Genomic DNA, 20,351 nt, shown 5'->3' on the forward strand with positions numbered 1-20,351 from the left:
GACCCAACTCCCAGGGCTTTCAAATCACTGGTCAAAGGCAGACAGCATGAAACAGGAGGCTGTGGCTTTACCTTGTGCTTCAAACAATTCATTCTGAGGTTCTTTAGCACTTTTGGCTTCTTCATCTGACTTGAGACTCTGCAGAAAAGCCAAAAGAGAAGGACTTGAATCCCCCAGAGGATGTGGCAGTGGACAGAGCACCAAGAAGAAACAGAACAGTGTATTTTGGGGCCAGGTATGCACGACTAAGAAAGAGGACCAACAGCTTGGTGAGGTGCAACTCTTCCAAATAAAACCCCATGCCTACAGGGAGGGAGGCCTTCAGCCAAGGTGTGAGGCCAAGCCCAGACCACTCCCTCTCACAGACACAGGGACGCGGCTTGTTTTGCACATGGAGGGCTCCTCAACATAAACCAAACATCATCGTAGCTCACAATGGGAGCACAATCAAGCACAGAGACCTAACAGAAGAGAAGAGCACTCCTCAGGCAGCTGCTTTTCAAGAGGAGCAGCCCTGGGGCTTCAGGCAAAGTTCCAGCACAGGACAGTCGCCTCACCCACATCAGTCTGGCAAACAGTCAGAGGGACAGCAGGTCTCTGTCCCTTCAGGAGCTCCGGGGGACAGCCCAGTGGTAGCAAGCACTTCACACCTCAGTGCCACTTGTAAGCCGCACCAAAGGGATCAGGCCATCAAGAAACACCTGACTCAAGTAAAAACCCCATGTTTTTGCGACCAAGTCAGCTGATGACAAAGTCACAATGTGCTTCTGACAGGTGCTGTGCGTCCCTGACTGACTGTGGAAGGAATGGCCTGTTGACCAAGACTCAGCCCTCCTCAGAGCCGGCACCGAACTGAGGGCAGCAATCTGGGCACAGGTGGGATGCCCCATTTTTCTAATGCATTCCACCCAACTGGCAACCCCCATGTTCTCGTTCTGGGGATCAAAGAGGGTTTTAAGCAGCTGAATGGCACCACAAAGATGGAGCAGACTGAGCCTTTCATCCCTGTGGGCCAAATTTAAAAAGAGAATAAAAAAGCGATGTCTGGGATTTGTTGGTGTTGCCCAGGTGCAGCACGTCCCTGAGAGAAGAGACTCTAGGACTTAAATATGTATGTGTTTGTTCTTCCTGTTTGCCTCCACAAATGCTGAAAATATAAACAAATTAACTTGGGAGCCCAGAGCTGTCTTATTAAGGGTAAGTCCCCATAGAGCCCATCTGACAAAGGTGACATCACGGACAGTGGGAGATAGGAATCTTCAGAAAGCCTTAAAAACAGATGTAACGAGTCCACAATTAACTCGCAGGATGTGTATCTGCCTTGTGGATGGCTTGATGAGCGGTACTTAGGTCCACGCCCCGGATGTGAACCCACAACCCCTGGGCCACCGAAGCAGAGCATGCTGAATTTAACCACTATGCCACCAGGCTGGCCCCTGGATGCACGTCTCGACATGAAGGCAGTAAGGCCCCAGGAGCTGGTCTCCTCGTCAGGCCTTGTGTCCTCAGGGAACAGCTCAGGGAGACTAGTGGCCAGAATCGACTCCCAAGGCCCTGGGAGGCATCTGACACGTACTCATTGAGCTGTAGATGAGGCGTAAACATGTGGGCCTCTGTACATCCTAAGTGTAAGCGTTCAAGGCAGGGGGAACTGTGGGCTTGGAGCATCCAATTCCTAACGTTGGAGCTGCATCAGAGAGGCACCCGCCCTCTTCCATCCTCGGCAGATCAACATTTCACTCCAATGACCATTAAAACAGCCTCCTTGCAGTGTCGGGGAGTACGTGGCAGTGGCGAGTAGGAATTTGTGCACAAACTCTCCACTGTCCAATGTCTAATGGAATACACTCTGCGCCCAACTACCCATGAGACTCGGAGACACTTTAGAATGAAATATCATTCCCCAAAGTGCAGCCGCACTTGTGGCAACAAGACGCCCAGGATGCCACCCCCACACCCATGGTCATGTCACACGAGCACTAAGTGAAACGTTAGCCCCCAATACTGGGCAGCCTGGGGTGAGCAAGAGAGGACTCGACCCACCTCCACACTTTCCAGAGATGCAGAGCGCTGGAGTTGACTTCTCACGCTGGCCCTGGCTTGCTCTGGTAAACATTTGGCTCCGGTCGCAGAGTCACACGGCTCGGGCCAGCTACGACGGCCATACCACTTAGAGCCACTCACATACTTTGGCGGCACAGCATGGGAGGCAGCTGGAAAGAAAATGGGAGGTTTGGTGGGGGCCATGAATGCCGTGGACACACCCTTTAAGGAGGTGCCCGTTCCGATGCAGAGCATCTCTCTCATGGACAGGTACTTTTATGTGCACAAGAAATGTCTGCAGAAACAAAGGGAGCAGCTAGCAGTGGTTATCCTGCTCCCAGGGGGGCAGACCAAGAAAGCCAGGCTGGAAACAGGGACTTTCCACTCCAAACTCCATGCGCTGTTTAAATTTTTTTTTTTTTGGAAGATTAGTCCTGAGCTAACAGCTGCCGCCAAGCCTCCTCCTTTTGCTGAGGAAGACTGGCCCTGAGCTAACATCTGTGCTCATTTTCCTCTACTTTATATGTGGGACACCTACCACAGCATGGCGTGCCAAGCAGTGCCATTTCCGCACCTGGGATCCGAACTGGCGAACCCTGGGCCACCGAAGCGGAATGTGCGAACTTAACCGCTGTGCCACCGGGCCGGCCCCTGTTCAAATTTTTTCGAGTATATTTTGCTTTTGTTCATGTAATAAAAAACTAATGCAAAAATCTAGCTTTTTATGCAAAGAAAAAAGCTCTCCAAGAACCCAGCAACACACTGTTCTAGAGACTGGAAGGCCACTTCCCACTGTGTTCACTCTAGGACCCCTCCGGATGGGACTGCGGGGAATGGTGGGGTGAGCCAGACCCAGCCGGGAAGGCTCAGACTCCCACAGCTCCAGAGTCTGGGGCAGAGGCGGGCACAGACCTCAGTTCGGGGAAGTGTGAGAATCCCACTGGTGATGCCAGTGAGAGACAGAAACTGGGGACGAGGCAGGAGTTTCAGGGAGGGGTACGCTAAGTTCCCCATGGGACACACAGGCTGTGAAGTGACAGTATGACACTCAAGGCAGCTGACAGCGTGCAAGGTGACTATATAATTTCCCACTCCACCGGGACACTCTGGGGTCATCATGGGCACCATTCCTAATCACCTGGGACAGCAGGCATCCACAGGCCTAGCCCAGCAAACTCTCACCACGTGACGGAGCTCATGGGACACCTTCAAGGGAGGGGAAAGTGTCCAAGCCAGCAGAGAGAAAACAGGAGAATCTGTGAGCGAACCTGCCAGTGTTGAGAAGGGTGAACTACAAACATGGAGAAAGGCTCCCACAGAGTTACCGAGAGGGTGGACAAGAGATGCGTGAGTAAAGCTCCTGCCTCTGACTGGGTTCCGCTTTCAGGGCAGCTGCGGGCTGGCTATGGTGGGTGGGAGGTCCTCCTCCTTCCACCCTGAGGCAGTGTAGGAAGAGGACATTCATGTCGGGAGGCAAGTGGGAAGCTGTGGCACATTTGGGAAACCAGGTAGCAGGAATGTTGGAGGTAAGCCCTGGCACACCCCGAGCCATCAGATCCCGCAGAAACAGAGCCCTGGCCCCCACCCCTGCACATGGCCACTTTCCGGGGCTCAGCCCGCTCCTCGGCACACCTGGAGATCGTGCAACCAGCACGCGTTCCCCCTTCCCAGGCTCGATGTTGCTTCCTTCCACTCATCCTTAGTTCACTCCCAGTCCACGCCTGGAGTGCCGCCCTGGCCTGACGCTGCCCCTCATCTTCGTCACTGCCAGCCAGTCAGCACCTTCTTTAGAGCAACGAGTTGCCCGGAAAACATACGCCCTTTTCATGTTCTCATAAGAACAGTTCAAAAACATCGCACCTCCCTCCCTCCAACATAGAGAAATGCTACTCTAGAAAAGAGTGTCCACAAGGCAAGTCAGGACACAAACAAGAAAGGGAGAGGAAGACGGTAAAAATGAGTGGGGCAGCTTTCCCCTCCCCACAGAGTCACAGGAGTCACACACTCTTGGGGAGGGGAGGACAGTAAGTCACTCGGGCCGAGCATCTTCCCAATGTGCGCAACAGGCCAGTCCCTCATCCCACATGCCAGAGGGCTGCAGAGCACAAGACCACAGCGCCCAACAAGGCCCCTCGGGGGCCCTGGTGGACAGCACACCTGCCATCTCAAACTCTGGACACCTGGTTGTGCCTTCTTGGTGTGCATATTTATTTATAGGAAAAGAATAACAAAGTCTAACAATTAAAGTACATTCAGTTCTCTGTTCAATAAGGGCCTTTAATGAAAGGAGCGGAGTGACAGGGAAGCAGGGACATTCTTCAGAATCCGGGGCATGCGGTCCCACAACGACACGCTCCTTCCTCTAGTATCAAAAGCACGTTTTTCTGATCATGGTGGGACACCATGGCAAACAGACTAGAAAGCAGGGAGAGTGTTGCCACACATAGAGCAGCTCAGAGCCCTGAGGCAGCATGGACAGAGGGGGCCCAAGGAAGGAGGGAGGGAGGGAGGCCCAGGCCTGGTGGACACGAGACAGGCAGGCCAGCCAGTGAGCCTGGGGTGGGAAGCTGAAATGCATGCAGTCCTGGAGGGCACCAGGCAGGGCTCGCTCCGACTCTCAAGGAACCCCTCTGGCTACAGGACCACCAGGGCCCAGCTAAGCAGTGGGCACCCAGCCTCCGTGGACGGGAGTTGGGAGAGGGTCGCTGGGATGAGCACTGTCCACTGTCAGGAGAGGAAGTGTCGCAAGCCGAGCATGTGGCCATTTAGTAGAGGAAAGCTCTGAAATCCGCAAGAAAAAAAAACCAACAAAACTTGAATTGGTGAGAGAATGCACAAATCCTAGAATAGCTCCTGGTCTCTCTGGAGGAAGCGAGAACACCTCCCACCAGACAGCACAGTTTCAAGCTTCAAAGCACCACCCGTTCTCTGGCGCGAGGAGGGGAATGGATAATGCCAGCGACACCAGGCATTCTCCTTCCTTAAGGCACATTCACATCCACCATCACATGATCACTTTCCAAAACCATGCGAGTTAGGATAGGCGAATGGCCTTCTTCACATCCCAAGGAGGCAAAGTGTGAGACAAAGCAGCCAATGACTCCCCGACGACCGCGCACACAGCCGCTGGGGGGGCTGCCTCTGACCCGGGTCTTCTTTTCCCACTTGGGGCCTCTTTACGCTGCACCCAGGTGTCTCTGCAATCAGCAGAGGAGGTAGGAAGAGGGCCGACCACCGGCACCTGGTGGAAGGAGCAGCTTCTGGCGACGGTGCGCACACAAGGGCCCAGGGCTTGAAGTTGGAAAACCAGGACTCGAATGGTGGCCCAAACTTAGTAGCTGTGGATCTTGGACAAAGCCCTTCACACCTCAGGGCTCAGTTTCCTTGCCTGAACAAGGGGTGTGATAACGCTACAGGACTTGTATGAGGGTTAAATGGGATCCATACAAAATGTACATAAAGCTCAGAGCCTGGCACACGGAAAACACTCAACGTGAGTCCTCGTCCCTTTCCACTTCCTCCCCCGCCCAGAGTCCCTCCCACCCTGCTACCCATGTTAAGCCCAGTCAGGCACCTGCTCCTGAGGGAGGACCTGCCGTGGCAGGGGCCTGCTGCTGGGCAGAGAAAACGAGCTCCCTCCTCAGTCTGCTAATTTGTATCACCACTGCCATCCCCAGCTGCGTGGCCCCATGCAAGAGTGAAGAGGGAAAGGACCCAGTACACTTCACTCACCCTCCTGACACTCATCAGAGGCAGAGAGGATCAGCCCAAAGCACGTCAGGGGACTTCCCTTGAGTTTGAGGCCCGAAAGAGCAGGCACAACCAACAAGCATGTCCGTCACCACCTTCCAACTCTCACCCCACAGTCTATACACCCCTAAGCAGACCTCCCTCCCAAACTCTCCCACCACCTCCTGACTGTTACCCAAGCCAGGTGGCTTTCCCCCAAGGAGGCCACTTCCACTCAGAAATGCTATCCGTGGGGCCAGCCCAGTGGCAGTTAAGTTTGCACACTCCACTTCAGCAGCCTAGGGTTTGCAGGTTTGGATCCCGGGTGCAGACCTAGCACCACTTGTCAAGCCATGCTGCGGCAGTGTCCCACGTAAAATAGAGGAAGGTGGGCACCGATGTTAGCTCAGGGCCAGTCTTCCTCACAAAAAAAAAAAAGAAAAGAAAGAAAGAAGTGCTCTTTGTCCCACCAGCCCCATATCAGTGACAGGACTCTAAGAAGTTATATTAGCACAGTAGAACTTTATTGTCTGAGACAAAAGATAAACTGAGGTCTGTCGGGGGTTGGTGGCATCCCACCTGCTCTGCCAATCTGACAAGTCCAGATAACACCTTACATCTGCACTGTACTTTCAACGCTTGAAATCTTCAATTCCTCCACATCTGTTTCATCTCGTCAGCACCCTATGCTATAAGGATAACACACTGTATTATTCAACATTTGTGATACTGTGATTACAATAAATACGTATTTGGTCTTCATCCTATCACTGGCACAGAGCTCCCAAAACCCTTGGAATTTCCTAAGTGATAAGAGCAACCGCACCTGAGTTCATGTTAACGAGGTGACTTTTGGAAAGCCCTTAAGGAGGGGGGTTTTTGCCAGGAGAACCAACCATAGTTATTAGGGGGTTAGAACTTTCAGCCCCACCTCCTGACCTCCGGGGAGGGGAGGGGGCTGGAGATCAGGCTCAGTGACCCGGGACCAGGGATTTGATCAGTCATGTCTGCGTAATGAAGCTTCCACAAAAATCCAAAAGGACGGGGCTCAGAGAGCTGCCAGGCTGGGGAACATGTGGAGATGTAGGGAGAGTGGCGCCTGGAGAGAGCATGGGGGCTCCGTGCCCTGCCCCACACCTTGCCGTGTGCATCTCTTCCATCTGGATGTTCCTGAGTTGTATCATTTCATAATAAACCGGTGATACTTAGTAAGGAAACTGTTTTCCTGAGTTCTGTGAGCCACTCTGCAGATTAATCAAACCCAAGGAGGAGGTCATGGGAACCTCTGATTTACAGATGGTTGGTCAGAAGCACAAGTGACAACCTGGACTTGCAACTGGCACGTGAAGTAGAGGCACGCTTGCAGGACTGAGACCTTTACCTGTGGGATCTGACGCTGCCTCCAGATAGATCATGTCAGAATTCAGTTGAACTGAAGGACACCCAGCTGGTGCCAGAAAATTGCCTGGTGCAGGAAAAACGATCACACGTTTGTGGACCAGGCATGACAGATGTATTCAGAGAATGCCATGTGCAAAACAGAGGAAGAGTTTTCCCTCACAACACCGTGTTACAAACAAGAAAACAAAAGAAGAAGTCCAAATGTTTCGTCCCAGTCAACATATCTGGGCAGTGAGAGAGTGGGGTTACAGTTTAGTTCTCAGACCTGCTGGGTTCTTCAATCAGAATATTAATACTCCAGAGGGTAACAAATAATGAAAAGAAACGAAAAGCTAGAGGAGGAAATCCTCTTACCTGATTCCAAGGAACTACTGTCTCCATCCGAGAGGTCAACCCCAGCATCTGACGACAGCACTGCTACAAAACCGTCCTTAAATTCGTCAAAGGTCACCTGGGTGAAGTGAAGGAAAGAGGTCAACGTGGCTTCCAACAGATCAGACACATAATGTGTCAGCCTTGTTTCTTTTCCTCAGATGGAAACATCTTCTTGTTTCCTTTTGCATTGAGAACATTCATTTCATTTCTTCGAATATTTACTTAAGATTTTTTAAAACAGAAGAGTGTATAATAAGGAGTCAAAGTGAACGATAAACCCATCACCAAAAAAACACTCAACACAATTTCATAGAAGTAAATCAGACAACATGATTAGAAAACAGTGAGAAAAGAGGGTTCTGATGACCATAATACATTCATTTCATAAAGAAAACATCATCTATCACCATCCCATCAAGAAACAACGCTGCCAGCACCTCAGAAGGCTGGGGCTCCTTTCCTGATTAAATCCGCTATCCCTACCCTGACCTCCACAAGAATAATGTCCTTGCTTTTAAACCTCCTTTATACACATCCCTAAACAATATGGTTTAGTTTTGCCTCTTTATGAATTTGATCTAACTGGAATTGCATGTATATATTCTTTTATGTCTTGCTTCTTAGACTCAATATTACTTCTGTAACATTCATCTAAGTTGCTATGCAAAATTCATTCCTTTTCTCTGCTGTATAGTATGTCACTGAGTAACTGTGCAGAAGTTTATTAATGCAATCTCCTGCTGATGGATGCTTCCAGTTTCCAGTGTCTGATAATTTTTAAAAACTGCTTTGAACAGTGTTGCACATGTGTCCTTACGAGTTTCTCTGGAGTGTATACCGAAGAGTGGGATTGCTGGGTCACAGAATATGCATTCAAATTCTCTTGGTGAATTGAATCTTTCGTCATTATAAAAGGCTAATCTTCTTTACTTCAGTTATGCTTCTTTCCATAAAGACCATTTTCTGTTACATCACAGAACTCCAGCTTTCTTTTTGTTAGTCTTTACTTATCTTTTTCCAAACTGTTAATGTCAATTTTTTATATCCTTACATTTTAGATGTGTCTCCCATGAATAGTGTATAGTTGGATTTTTTTTCCAATCTGACAATCTTTATCTTTTAACTGAAACAGTCTATTTAGATTTAACGTAATTACTGATATATTTGGACTTAAATCTACTATTTTGTTTTGCGCTTTCAGTTTGACCTGCTTGGTTTTTCTTTCTTTCCTCTCTTTGGACTTACTGATTTTTGTAGGACTTCATTTTTCCCTGTATTAATTTAGAAGTTATATAGTCTATATCCATTCTCTTATTGTTTATCCTAGAAATTACAACACATATCCTTAGCTTAGTTTATTATTAACCTGAGTTTACTATTAAATTAGTTTATTATTTATCTTAGCTTATCAAAGTTTACTATTAATACTTTTATCTTTTTCCGCAATAAAATGCCTGTGTAATACTTTAATTTCATTTACCACACTCCTGACTTTTATGCCTTTGTTATCATACATTTTAACTCTCTCTGTTTTAAACCCCCACAAATATTATTTTTTGTTTTCTAGAGTCAATGTTCATCCAGAATTATCCGAATATTTACTACTTTGTTTTTCATTTCTTCTTGCCTTTCTGAACCTCTGTCCGGGATAACTTTCCATGTGCGTGAAGCACATCCTTTAGAACTCCACTGTTCCTAAGTATGCTGGGGCTAAATTCTTTTAGTTCAATTTTCTGGTTGTTTTTACTTCACTTTTATTCTTTTTTTTTTTTTTGAGCAGAAAGATAATTTATTAAAAGGATAGTGAGAATGACCCAGATGTCTGTTTAAGTAGAACTGGTAAATAGACTGTGATATAGTCAGACAATGAAATATAACAATGAAAAAAACCCAAACCACTGACAGAAACAACATGTAAGTGTATCTCACAGACTTAATACTGAAGAAAAGAAGCCAGAAAGCATGCACTGAGCACAGAATGGATACTCCCACTTCTATAAAGTTCAGAAATAGGAAGAGCAGATCTACAGTGTCAGCATGGGGACAGTGGAAACCTGTGGCGGCAGAGGGATTGAAAGGGGAGATGGGGAGGGATTCAGGGCGCTGGCCACCCAGGTGTGCTTAGTGTGGAATATTCATGAAGCTGTGCTCTCTTCTCTGTGTACGCTTCAGTGGGAGTCACAGAGGAAGAAATCAACAGAAGAGCCATGAGGTAAGTCAAAATGTCACCAGCCAAGTGCTGGAGAAGCCAGGTTTGGGGCTGTAGGTCCAAACCTGCTTCCCACATCTGGCACTGAATGTGAGTGAGCACGCCTCTGCTGCTGCCACTAACCTAGATGCCGCTGTGTGCCTGTGGGCACCCCTGCCTGGGAAACGCACGCACCACGACCTGACGTTAGATGACACACACATTTGTTCACTTTCTGTCTCCCCAACTAGATACGAGCTCACCGCTGGCACACAGCAGGTGGTGTGTTTCCTCGACATCCTTGATAACTGAGCAGAATTCCCCTTCTCACGGACGCATTCTTTCACCCTTATTCTTAAAGAATATTTTTGCTGAGTATGGGGTTCAGGTTGGTAGTTGTTTTCTTCCAGCACACTGGAGGTATCCTTCCTCTGTCTTCTGGCTTCTTTGTCATATTTGAGAAGGCAGCTGTCGATCTAAATATAGCTCATTTTCAGGATATGTCTTTTTATCTCTGCCCACTTTTTTAAAATTATGAAACTTCTCATTTTGAGATAATTATAGATTCACATGCAGTTGTAGGAAAAATAGAGAGCTCCTGTATACTCATCTCTGGTTACTTTTAAGATGTTCTCTCTTTGTTTTCCTTCAGTTTTACAATAATATGGGCAGGTGTGGACTTATTTTTATTTACGCTACTTGGAATCCCATGGGCTTTTGGAGAGCCAAATCTGTTCTGGAAATTGTTTAGCTATTATCTAGTCACATAATGTCACTTCTCATTCACTCCTTTCGTCTTGGGATTCCAACTAAAGGGATACTGGACCTTCTCACTCTATCTTTACCTTCTCTTCTTTTTATATCTTTATGCTGTGCTCTAGATGATTCCAGTTGATGAATGCTCTCTTCAGCTGTGTCTAATTTTTGTTAAACTTTTCCATTTAGGTTTTAATTTTGGTCATCATAATTTTCAGTTCTAAGAGTTTTACTTGATTCTTTGTTCAAGTTTGTTACATATCACTTTTTAGAGTTCCCTCTATCCTGTAAATACTTTCAAGCATGTTTTCTTAAAAAAGTCTCTCCTGATGCAGTAACCATAGTTGTCTTTATATTTTGTGCCCAATAATTCCAGTACCTCACATTTCCGTGGGTCTGCTTCTGTTGCCTGTTGTTTCTTCTGGTTCTTGCTCATCCTATCTTATTTCTGTGCCTAGTTATCCTTGACTGTATGCTGGTAACTGTATCTGATTATCACTTAGGAATAATTTCAGACCTGGGATGATGGTACTTTCTCAAGGACGGGCTCTTATTTGCTTTTGCCAGATTCCTGAGGTACCACTCATGCAGGACCACCTTAGTCTAAGTGCAAGGCCTGAGATTACCTAGACCACTGAGGGGACGCAAGCCCAGACAGCAAAAAGCACAACTGCTGATCTCCTTGTGGTTCTTCTTTACCCTGTAGGTGTTACCCTTTAGGACTCTGCCCTAAACTGGGGGCTGGTTTATCAGACTCTCTATCTTTGGGCGAGCCAGGGTTTTCAAATATATCCCCTAGCCCTTTGAGACCCCCAAGACCACAGATCAATTTCACAGTTCCTTACTTAAGACCAGAAAATATTCTCAGGACAAATGGGGTTTTGTGTGCTGGGCTTACCTCTCTGGGTATTTGACTTATCATAGATTTTTAGACTAGTATTTTCTTGCTGACTTGCTTGCTCTTTACTGTTTTCAAGATCTTTGTTTTCATTATTTTGTTCAGCCTTTCCCCCCCCGAGCAAGACTGGCCCTAGGCTAACATCTGTTGCCAATCTTCCTCTATTTTGTGTGTGAGCCACCATCACAGCATGGCCACCTACAGACAAAGAGTCTGGTCTGTGCCCAGGAACCGAACGCAGGCCAAAGCGGAGCACGCCAAACTTAACCATTAGGCTACCGGGGCTGGCCCACATTCAGCTTTTTTAATAGCCCTTACTGGAAGGTTAGCCTGACACTACTAACATGTCTGAATCATTTCAATCCTTTTTTTGGCTGCATAAAATTTTATCATATGGGTCTACCAGAATTTATTTAAGCAATCTCCTATTGAAAAGGCTGTTTCCCATCTGTAGCTGTTCAAATCAATATTAGAATGAATCACCTTGCATATATTTTGTTTCACACCAAGAAAGAACTTTTCTTTCTTTCATCTGTGCATCCCTAGCTTCTGCGTGTGGCCCAGGACACAATAAGTGCTGAAAAATAGTTGCTGACTACATGGATGCATAATGAAATGGCAATTTTGCTGGATCTAATCACAGATTTCTTTTGTATTTCTGACAATACTTATCGGCTAACTTTCTTCTATCCAAAACAATAGTGGGATCTGAAGGCCAAGTGTGGTGCCACGTTTGTCTGATACCATTCTGACTGTGCCTGCATGTTTGCCTGTGTCCTCTTCCTTCACAGCTCACAAAAGAAGGAAAAGAACAACTGCACGGCATTCAAGTGCTGGACCTAACAGGACACACCATCACCTCTGATCTTGGACTCATTCATCACAAAATGAAGGGGCTGGACTCTGTGGTCTAGAGTCACTTTCAACTTTAAAATTACTTTCAGTAACACTATATTAATAACTATCTTTGAGATAAAAATTCTCTCTCTGCCCAAATTCAAAATATTCGAGGTAAGATCCTCACCACTAGCAAAGAAATAAGATAATATAATATAAAATGTGCATGGAAATTCCCCACAAGTCAAAGGAGTCGCAGGTTATGTTAACTTTCTGGCTTGAAACCAGACCCTTACAATATTTCTTTAACAGGAAAAAGGAATTAAAAACAAGCACACTTTGACAGCATTAAACAAATTACCTTGTTAATTCAAATGTTATAACATTGTTTCTTCATTTTTATAACTGGATTACCGTATCAATGACTAACATTTATATGGTGTCATATTTTAGTTACTACAAGGAAACTGGACATGTAGTATTGGAACTTAAAAGCCAATCCATTCTCCTAGATAAAGAATTTATCTGGATTTTCTTCAAAACTTCCTGAGGGGCCAGCCCGGTGGCACAGCAGCTAAGTGCACATGTTCTGCTTCGGCAGCCCAGGGTTCACGAGTTTGGATCCCGGGTAAGGACATGGCACCGCATAGCAAGCCATGCTGTGGTAGGCGTCCCACGTATAAAGTAGCGGAAGATGGGCACAGATGTTAGCTCAGGGCTAATCTTCCTCAAAAAAAACAAAAACAAAAACAAACTTCCTGAAATCTCCACCATTTGGATTCTGGTTGTAGAAAACAGGAACAATTATCTGGATATTTCTAGCTTGATACTGGCTTCCTCTAAAACACCTAGAGAATGTTCCACCTAAATGAAGGCTGTGTGAACTCTGCCCTGTCTGTGGGAAGCAGCAGAGCTCTGCCAAGAGTGAGCGTTAACCAGAAATGGCCAGGCTCCTGTCACTGCCCGTGGGTGTCTGCTCTCCTTCTAACATCACTCCTTATGAACGTGTTCAGAGAAGCCCCCAGCTTCTGGAAGGAATTACCACTCAGAGAAATCGCTTTTCAGGATGCGGGTGACATGGGGGAAGTCAGAAACCTCAAACGACTCAATTCCATTTTTCTCTTTGCTGATATTCCAATACTAATCTTTTTTTCCTGTTATAATTTGAAGTTTCCAAATCTTACACTTTTTCTACACATACAAAGCATAGAGTGGAGAAATGTGTGGAAACGATATGGTTTCTCTGACCACGAGAACATGCAATTTGAATCTGGGCCCAAAACTTATTCTTTTGGTTTTGAATTTTCTACACTGTCAAAAATAATCAAGAAAACCAGATCATCTGTTTATACTGCTTAAATAAACAGTGTTGATTTTCACAAATGTGCCTTTTGCTCATCTAGGTCCCAAATACAATTCTAGGTGACATCAGAAGGGGCTAGAACATTATCTGTAAAAAACACATCTGATTCTCACATGCAAAAGAATGAAAGTAGGCCACTGTCTTTCTTCATATACAAAAACAGACTCAAAATGGACCAAAGACTTGAAGGTAAGACCTGAAACCACAAAACTTCTGGAAGAAATACAGGCAGTACACTCTGTGACATTGGACTTAGAAGGACCTTTACGAATACCATGTCTACTCGGACAAGGGAAACAAAGCAAAAAATAAACAAGTGGGACTTCATCAGACTAAAGAGCTTCTGGAAGGCCCAGGAAACAAAGATCAAAATGAAATAACAACCCACCAACTGGGAGAACATATTTGTAAATCATATATCTGACAAAGAGTTAATCTCCATAATATATAAAGAACTCATACAACTGAACTACAAAAAAATAAACAACCCAATCAAAAATTGGGCAGAGGACATGAACAGACATTTTCCCAAAGAAGATATACAGATGGCCAATAGGCACATGAAAAGATGCTCAACATCACCGATCATCAGGGAAATGCAAATCAAAACTACACTAAGATATCACGTTACACCTGTTAGAATGGCTATAATCACCAAGACAAAAAACAAATGTTGGAGAGGTTGTGGAGAAAAGGAACCCTCATCCACTGGTGGTGGGGATGCAAACTGGTGCAGCCACTATGGAAAACAGTATGGAGATTTCTCAAAAAATTAAAAACAGAAATACCTCACGACTCAGCTATCCGACTACTGGGTATTTATCTGAAGAACTTGAAATCAACAATACAAAGAGACACATGCACCCCTGTGTTCACTGCAGCATTATTCACAATAGCCAAGACATGGAAGCAACCCCAGTGCCCATGGACTGAGGACTGGATAAAGATGTGGTATATACACAATGGAATATTACTCAGTCATAAAAAAAGACAAAATCATCCTATTTGCAACAACATGGATGGACCTTGAGAGCATTATATTAAATGAAATAAGCCAGAGGGAGAGGGACGAACACATCTGATTTCACTTATTTGTGGAACATAAACTATGGATAACAAGAGCAGTTAGTGGATACCAGAGAAAAGGGGGATGGGGTGGGCACAAGGGGTGAAGGGGCGCACTTATATGGTGCCCGACCAATAATAACATACAACCAAAATTTCACAGTTACAAACTATTACGACCCCCCAAAAAATAAATTAGAAAAAACCCACACATCTGATTCTTAACTCCATTAAAAAAACCAAAAAACAAAAGCAGAACAGAATAAATTAGAGACAGAGAAAGGGCATGGCTGGTTTAACTGAGGCAGAGTTCTCCACGAGGGAGTGACAGCACCTACTGACAGGCACCAGCAACACAGGCAGTCCAAGCTTTGGGGCAGTAACAAGAGGTCCAACTCGCCCAGCCTCTTTCCCTATGCCAGCAGTGAGGGGGTTTTGTTGTTTTTCTTCATTTGTTTTTGCCCAGGAGCCAATTTGGTGAAATTTATAGGCAGGATCTTTTTTCTCATTCAGAATGAAGAGTTTTATTGAGTCCTGTGGAAAAACTGCTCTTCCTTCAAAGTTAAGATGACCAACAAAATAACAGGCACTGCTCTCAGCACTAACATGTTAACATCTGGCCACGTTTAGGAAGTAGAAGCAAGGCGGGAGGTGCTTCTTAGTGTTTCAATCAGGAGAGCAGGTTGTAGCCTAGGTTCTAGATCACCATTCTGGATGACTGAATCTCCTAGAGGAAAAAACTCTGCATTCATATGGCCAAACGACATCACAGGACACCTCCACACAGGGACCCTTTGTTCCTCCAAAAGTAGGGTGCAACTTTTTTGTCCAGCTGCTGCTAGACGAACTTCAAGCTGTGTAATTTTACAAGACCATCTGTCCTTGAGGTACTTTGAAGCTGTCTGTCTCTGAATGACTTACCAGTGTGTGAGTTGCCCACAGAACCACATGCCACCCACCCATACTAATCCCCCTCCCAACAAATCACACCACCTGACAAATAGAAATGGCAAGCAATACGATATATTGGAGTATATGAGGAAGCCATTTGGTGTAAATCTAATTCGGTCTGACTTTGTTTCTCCAAAAGGGCCTGACATGGCCATCAAGCATGCATTGTATATCTGCTTTAAACATTTACTGTGGCAAGAACAAATGGCCTTAAGATAAAGGTGCAACTCCCCACCCCCACATTGGCATTTCCTTAAGGATAAGCATCTTTCCTTGGACTAGGAACTGATTGCTGCACTCACCTTTGACCACCCAGCTCACCTGTGATCACCCAGCTCGAGACAACAGACCTGCCACCCTGCTGTGTCCACTGAGACAGCAGATCTACCTGCTGTTCCCATCAATCACTGTGCTGACAGAGCAGTCTCGTGACTATTGTAAAAGGACATTTCAATCCTATGTGAAACATCCTCTCTGGGGGTATATAACCACTCTGTACACCCCACTTCTTTGGTGCCCTTTCTTCCTTGGGGCAGAAAGGCCCCAGGCCATGGTCCTCACATTTTAGCTTAGAATAAACTCTCCCAAATTTTCATTTATAGATTGGTTATGGATTATTTTCGTCAACACACCTTTCTGGAAAAATGAAACAAAATAAAATCTCTGGAAGTTACTATGCTAAAAAAAGTAATATTAAGGAAATTCTTTCTACAATGTAGGTATCACATAGAAGGAAAAACAACATTCCATTTCCCAATAACTTCCCTTTGAGGAGTATTTTTAGTCAACTGATATTTCTCAAATGCCCAGAGTAGCCCACTATAGTACTGTGTGTTTTTCTTTAGGAGAATGAAGTCAAATACCCACCCTGGCAAAGTGGTCATTTCCGAGAAGTGTTTGCAGGAGGAGGGGCAGCTGCTTTTCCAGATGAAGCTTAAAGCAGAGTTGGGTCAGCTCCTCCTGGTCCAGAAAGCCTGTCCCAGTGGTGTCACAGCTGCTATAGATTTCCCTGAGCTGTGAAACATAGTGTTTCTCTTCGTCGTCGTCCATCCCATAGCAGGCTGGACATGCCAGGGGAAAAAAGAAAAAAACCAGTACATTTTTACTGCCACACCTCACACACTCTTCCAGTGTTCCCAGGAGCCAGGCAGCGTGGCCGGGTACAGGGCAGGAGGGGGGCATGCAGGAAGAGGCAGCCGGAGCCCCTCAGTGTTCAGTGAGGCTGGGAGAGACCAGCTCCACCTTCGCAGAATGGACCAGAAACATGTTACTAGGGAGCCAGTTATTGTTCACAAGAACCAGCATTTCTTTGTTCTGTAAAAAAAGAAAATCTATTACACAATAATGAGAAAAACAGAGCTAAGTATAAGGAGAACCAAAATCATTCAAAACTTCATCACCTAAGAAAATCATTATTAATATTTTGGCAAATATACATTTTAATTTTTCTCTATACATACACAATTATGTTTTTTTCTTACAAATACAAGTATTTACTTACAAATACTAAAATAAATAGTAAAAATTTTACTAAATAAAAGTGCTTATATGAAAGAATGCAAACTGATAAAAATATACAGAGGATATTAATAAACAACACAAAAGAAGAAAAACATATGGCTAATAACCATCTAAAATGTTTAAATTAAAACCAAGATACTATTTGACTGTCAAATTATCAAGAATAAAAATCTTCAATGCTGAGCCTACTGTAAAAAGGAGACTCTCACACCTGGAGGATGTGACAGTTAGTAGATGTTTCTGAAGGGTACCTTGTCTATATATCAAGAAAATTTGAAATATTTTAATTACCTGATCTAATTACTTCATATACATGAAATTCCTTATATTTAAGGAAACAGAACTATAAACAAAGATATGAGTTCATCAAAGTATTATTTACAAAAAGAAAAGAAAATAACCTGAAATATCCAACAAAAGAAAAATAGTTTGCTAAATTATAGCGTATGTACATGGCAAAATAGTAAATAGTCTTGAAAACCACATTTCTGAAGAACATTTAAGAGCATAGGAAGCGTAGTTGATAAAAAAATATCAAGGCAGAATAAAAAGTGTTTATAATAAAATAGGTAATATACTCAGTGGTCACTTTCCATATAATAATTCACTTATACCTTATAACAGTTCTATCAAGAAACTTCTGCAACTTTCTGGAGGAAAATGCATTCAAAAAAATGAAAACAAAGAAAAAAATACACTAAAATGGTAAGAGATGATTTTACTGTATTACACACATATTTCCTATTTTATATATTCTTATATCCCTCAAAAATTTCTAAGAAGCAAAACATTTCATAACTAGAAAGTGTTACTGAAACATGGAAAGCATGTAGCACCCACACGGTGCAGGGAGGTCTGCGTCAGCACCAGAACCATATAAAATACCGAAACCTGTTCACATCAACCCCTAAATGGAAACCGTGCATGGACATCATTACTCAGGAAGAGAACGGAATCAGCGACACAAAAAATAGACACTGAGTAGAATCCTGATAGTGATATCTTTCACTGCGGTCTTAGAAGGCAAGAGGCCTCATCTGAGCTCTTACTTTAACAGCTGCTGATCAGCTCTAACACCAGCCAATATCGAGGCGGAAGGTGAACAAATCGGTTCGTGTGGGCTGAGGTCCACAGCCCACCGCCTCAGACCCTTTTTGGAACAAGGAGAGGCACAAAGGAATAAACAAACTGCTGAGTCTGCTGGGACTGCAGAGGCAACAAGACCTAAACGAGGATGGGCCACATCACCCACAAGAGCTGTGCTCAAGCCCACCTGCCAACGCCTGCCGGTCCCCCAGGCCTGGGGCTGTCAGGAGCCCTCGCTGCTCCCACCTCTTTTCCTTGGTGACAAGATTCACACTTTTGGGGCTGAGCTGGGATTTCCTGAAAACAGGAGGAACTTCAATTCCCACATGACTAAGAGTAAAAAGACCACAGGAAGAATCACCCAGCAGGGAAAAGCAGCACGAACCCTTTGAACAGCCCCTGCTCCCACAGGACCCAGGACGGGTCCCTCTCAGGCCACTGTCTTCATCAGCTCCTAGCAGAATACCCAGTGTACCCAAAATGTGCCTACGGAGCAAGGCTGCCGAGAACACCCGACCTCACTAAAACGCAAACAGATTCAGGTTCTGAAAAGACATCCCTCCCCACCCCCGCTTTGTAGGAGGCCGAGTGCTGGGAGCACATCTCAAGGAAGCAGAACAAACAGGCCACCTCTGTCCGCCAGACGCAGGCGCAGAGCACCCAGCGCTCCCCTAGGCTCCTCCCACATGCCAGGTTATGACAGTCTCTAGAGACCCTCTTCCGAGAGGACGTCTTCCTGGGAGGAGACACACATCAGGAAGGGGGAACGTGGCAGCCAGCGTGAAGCAGGGCCCTGTGGAGGTGGGAGGGAAAACAGAAAACGTAAATGGAGAACAGGCTAAAACCTCAAACGCTGGATGCCATCTACAGACCCAAAGCCAGGAGGCAGTGACTGCCACAGTCCTCCCGAGCTCCACACACCACCCATCCTCTCAGCCGCAAGCCAGACAGGCACCCCAGACAGGCTCCTGCCAGCACCTCCTGCATCCTCAGAGCCGCCTTCAGTGCAGAAGGCTTGTGGTGTACCCTTCCAACTGCCTCAAATGGCAGAAATATTTTCAATTTACTTTTTTTTTTAAAGATTGGCACCTGAGCTAACAGCTGTTGCCCATCTTCCTTTCTTCTTCTTCTTCTCCCCCACAAAGTACACAGTTGTCTAGCCTAGTTGTAGACCCTTCTGGTTGTGCTATATGGGACGCCACCTCAGCATGGCCTGAAGAGTGGTGCCATGTCTGCACCAGGGATCCGAACTGGTTAAACCCTGGGCCCCTGAAGCACAGCATGCACACTTAACCACTCAGCCACGTGGCCAGCCCCTTAGTTTACATTTTTAAGCCCAATGTTCTTTAACAAACCCATTTAAGCAATAGCAATACATGATGGTGCGATTTACTATTTCAAAGGTAAGGTTACTGGCATTATGGGTCCATTTAATCTCAGGGCTGCTGCTCCCAGGACCCCAGGTCTAGGCTAGGATGGGACAAGCAGGGGAAGGGTGGGTGTGGCATTCTAGGGCACTTCACCTAGGAGGTGGGGGCATTCCCTGGGGGTCCAAGTAAACTCAAGAACCTTCTCAATATCTGCACTATCACAGAGGAGAGATCTGGAAAACCGAGGCCCAGCAAACCTTCATGCGCTCCCACACCACACAGGACCTGCTGGACACACGGCACACCTGTCTGAACTCCTGCCTGAAGAATCCAGAACTGGGCAGAATTCAGGTGCGGAGGCTGAAGGTTAAAGGGCACTGGAGGGGCCCCTCCCAGGAACAATGATGAGCCAGCCCCCCTTGAAAAAACTTGCTTGTCTGCCCCACTGACTCCAGGTTAGGAGGGATGCAGGGCAGGCCCCGCACACTCGGCCCCGCGTCGCCTCGCTTACACCCAGCTTCGCTCAACTCCAGAGTCAAGTTCCCCGCCATTCAGAAGCACTCTTTTCCTCTCCTTCCCCTCATCTTCGTGAATCTGAGACACTGCTCCAAGAAAGCAGGTGCCATCCAGGGACTGGCAGTTAGGGTGATTCAGGCACAGCCACTCAACAGGGCAGGCAAAAACAGATCTTTCAGTCATGGTTTGCTAGGATATTTCCTAACCCCCATCCAAGGAAATGTCCAGCTATATTTTCAAAATAATGGGAAA

At 45.8% G+C, this 20,351-nt stretch overlaps 1 protein-coding gene across 9 annotated transcripts in view; it reads right to left on the bottom strand.

Moving 5' to 3' along the window:
- The window catches only part of NINL (ninein like), a 133,883-nt gene that overhangs the window by 68,525 nt on the left and 45,007 nt on the right, over nt 1-20,351 (bottom strand). For 2 of the 9 annotated variants that reach the window (XM_046678535.1, XM_046678536.1), the window contains exons 1-5: nt 18,844-18,995; nt 16,474-16,667; nt 7,528-7,624; nt 2,044-2,213; nt 72-138 (exon numbers count right to left, since the gene is read on the bottom strand). In XM_046678535.1, the coding sequence (XP_046534491.1) occupies nt 72-138; nt 2,044-2,213; nt 7,528-7,624; nt 16,474-16,667; nt 18,844-18,901 (586 nt within the window). In that variant the 5' untranslated portion in view covers nt 18,902-18,995. Of the gene's footprint in view, nt 1-71; nt 139-2,043; nt 2,214-7,527; nt 7,625-16,473; nt 16,668-18,400; nt 18,544-18,843; nt 18,999-20,351 lie in introns of those variants that run through there. The other 7 variants (XM_046678534.1, XM_046678533.1, XM_046678531.1 and 4 more) reach the window with 6 other exon arrangements.

This window comes from Equus quagga, chromosome 12 (assembly GCF_021613505.1).
Source record: "Equus quagga isolate Etosha38 chromosome 12, UCLA_HA_Equagga_1.0, whole genome shotgun sequence".
Lineage (NCBI taxonomy): Eukaryota > Metazoa > Chordata > Mammalia > Perissodactyla > Equidae > Equus > Equus quagga.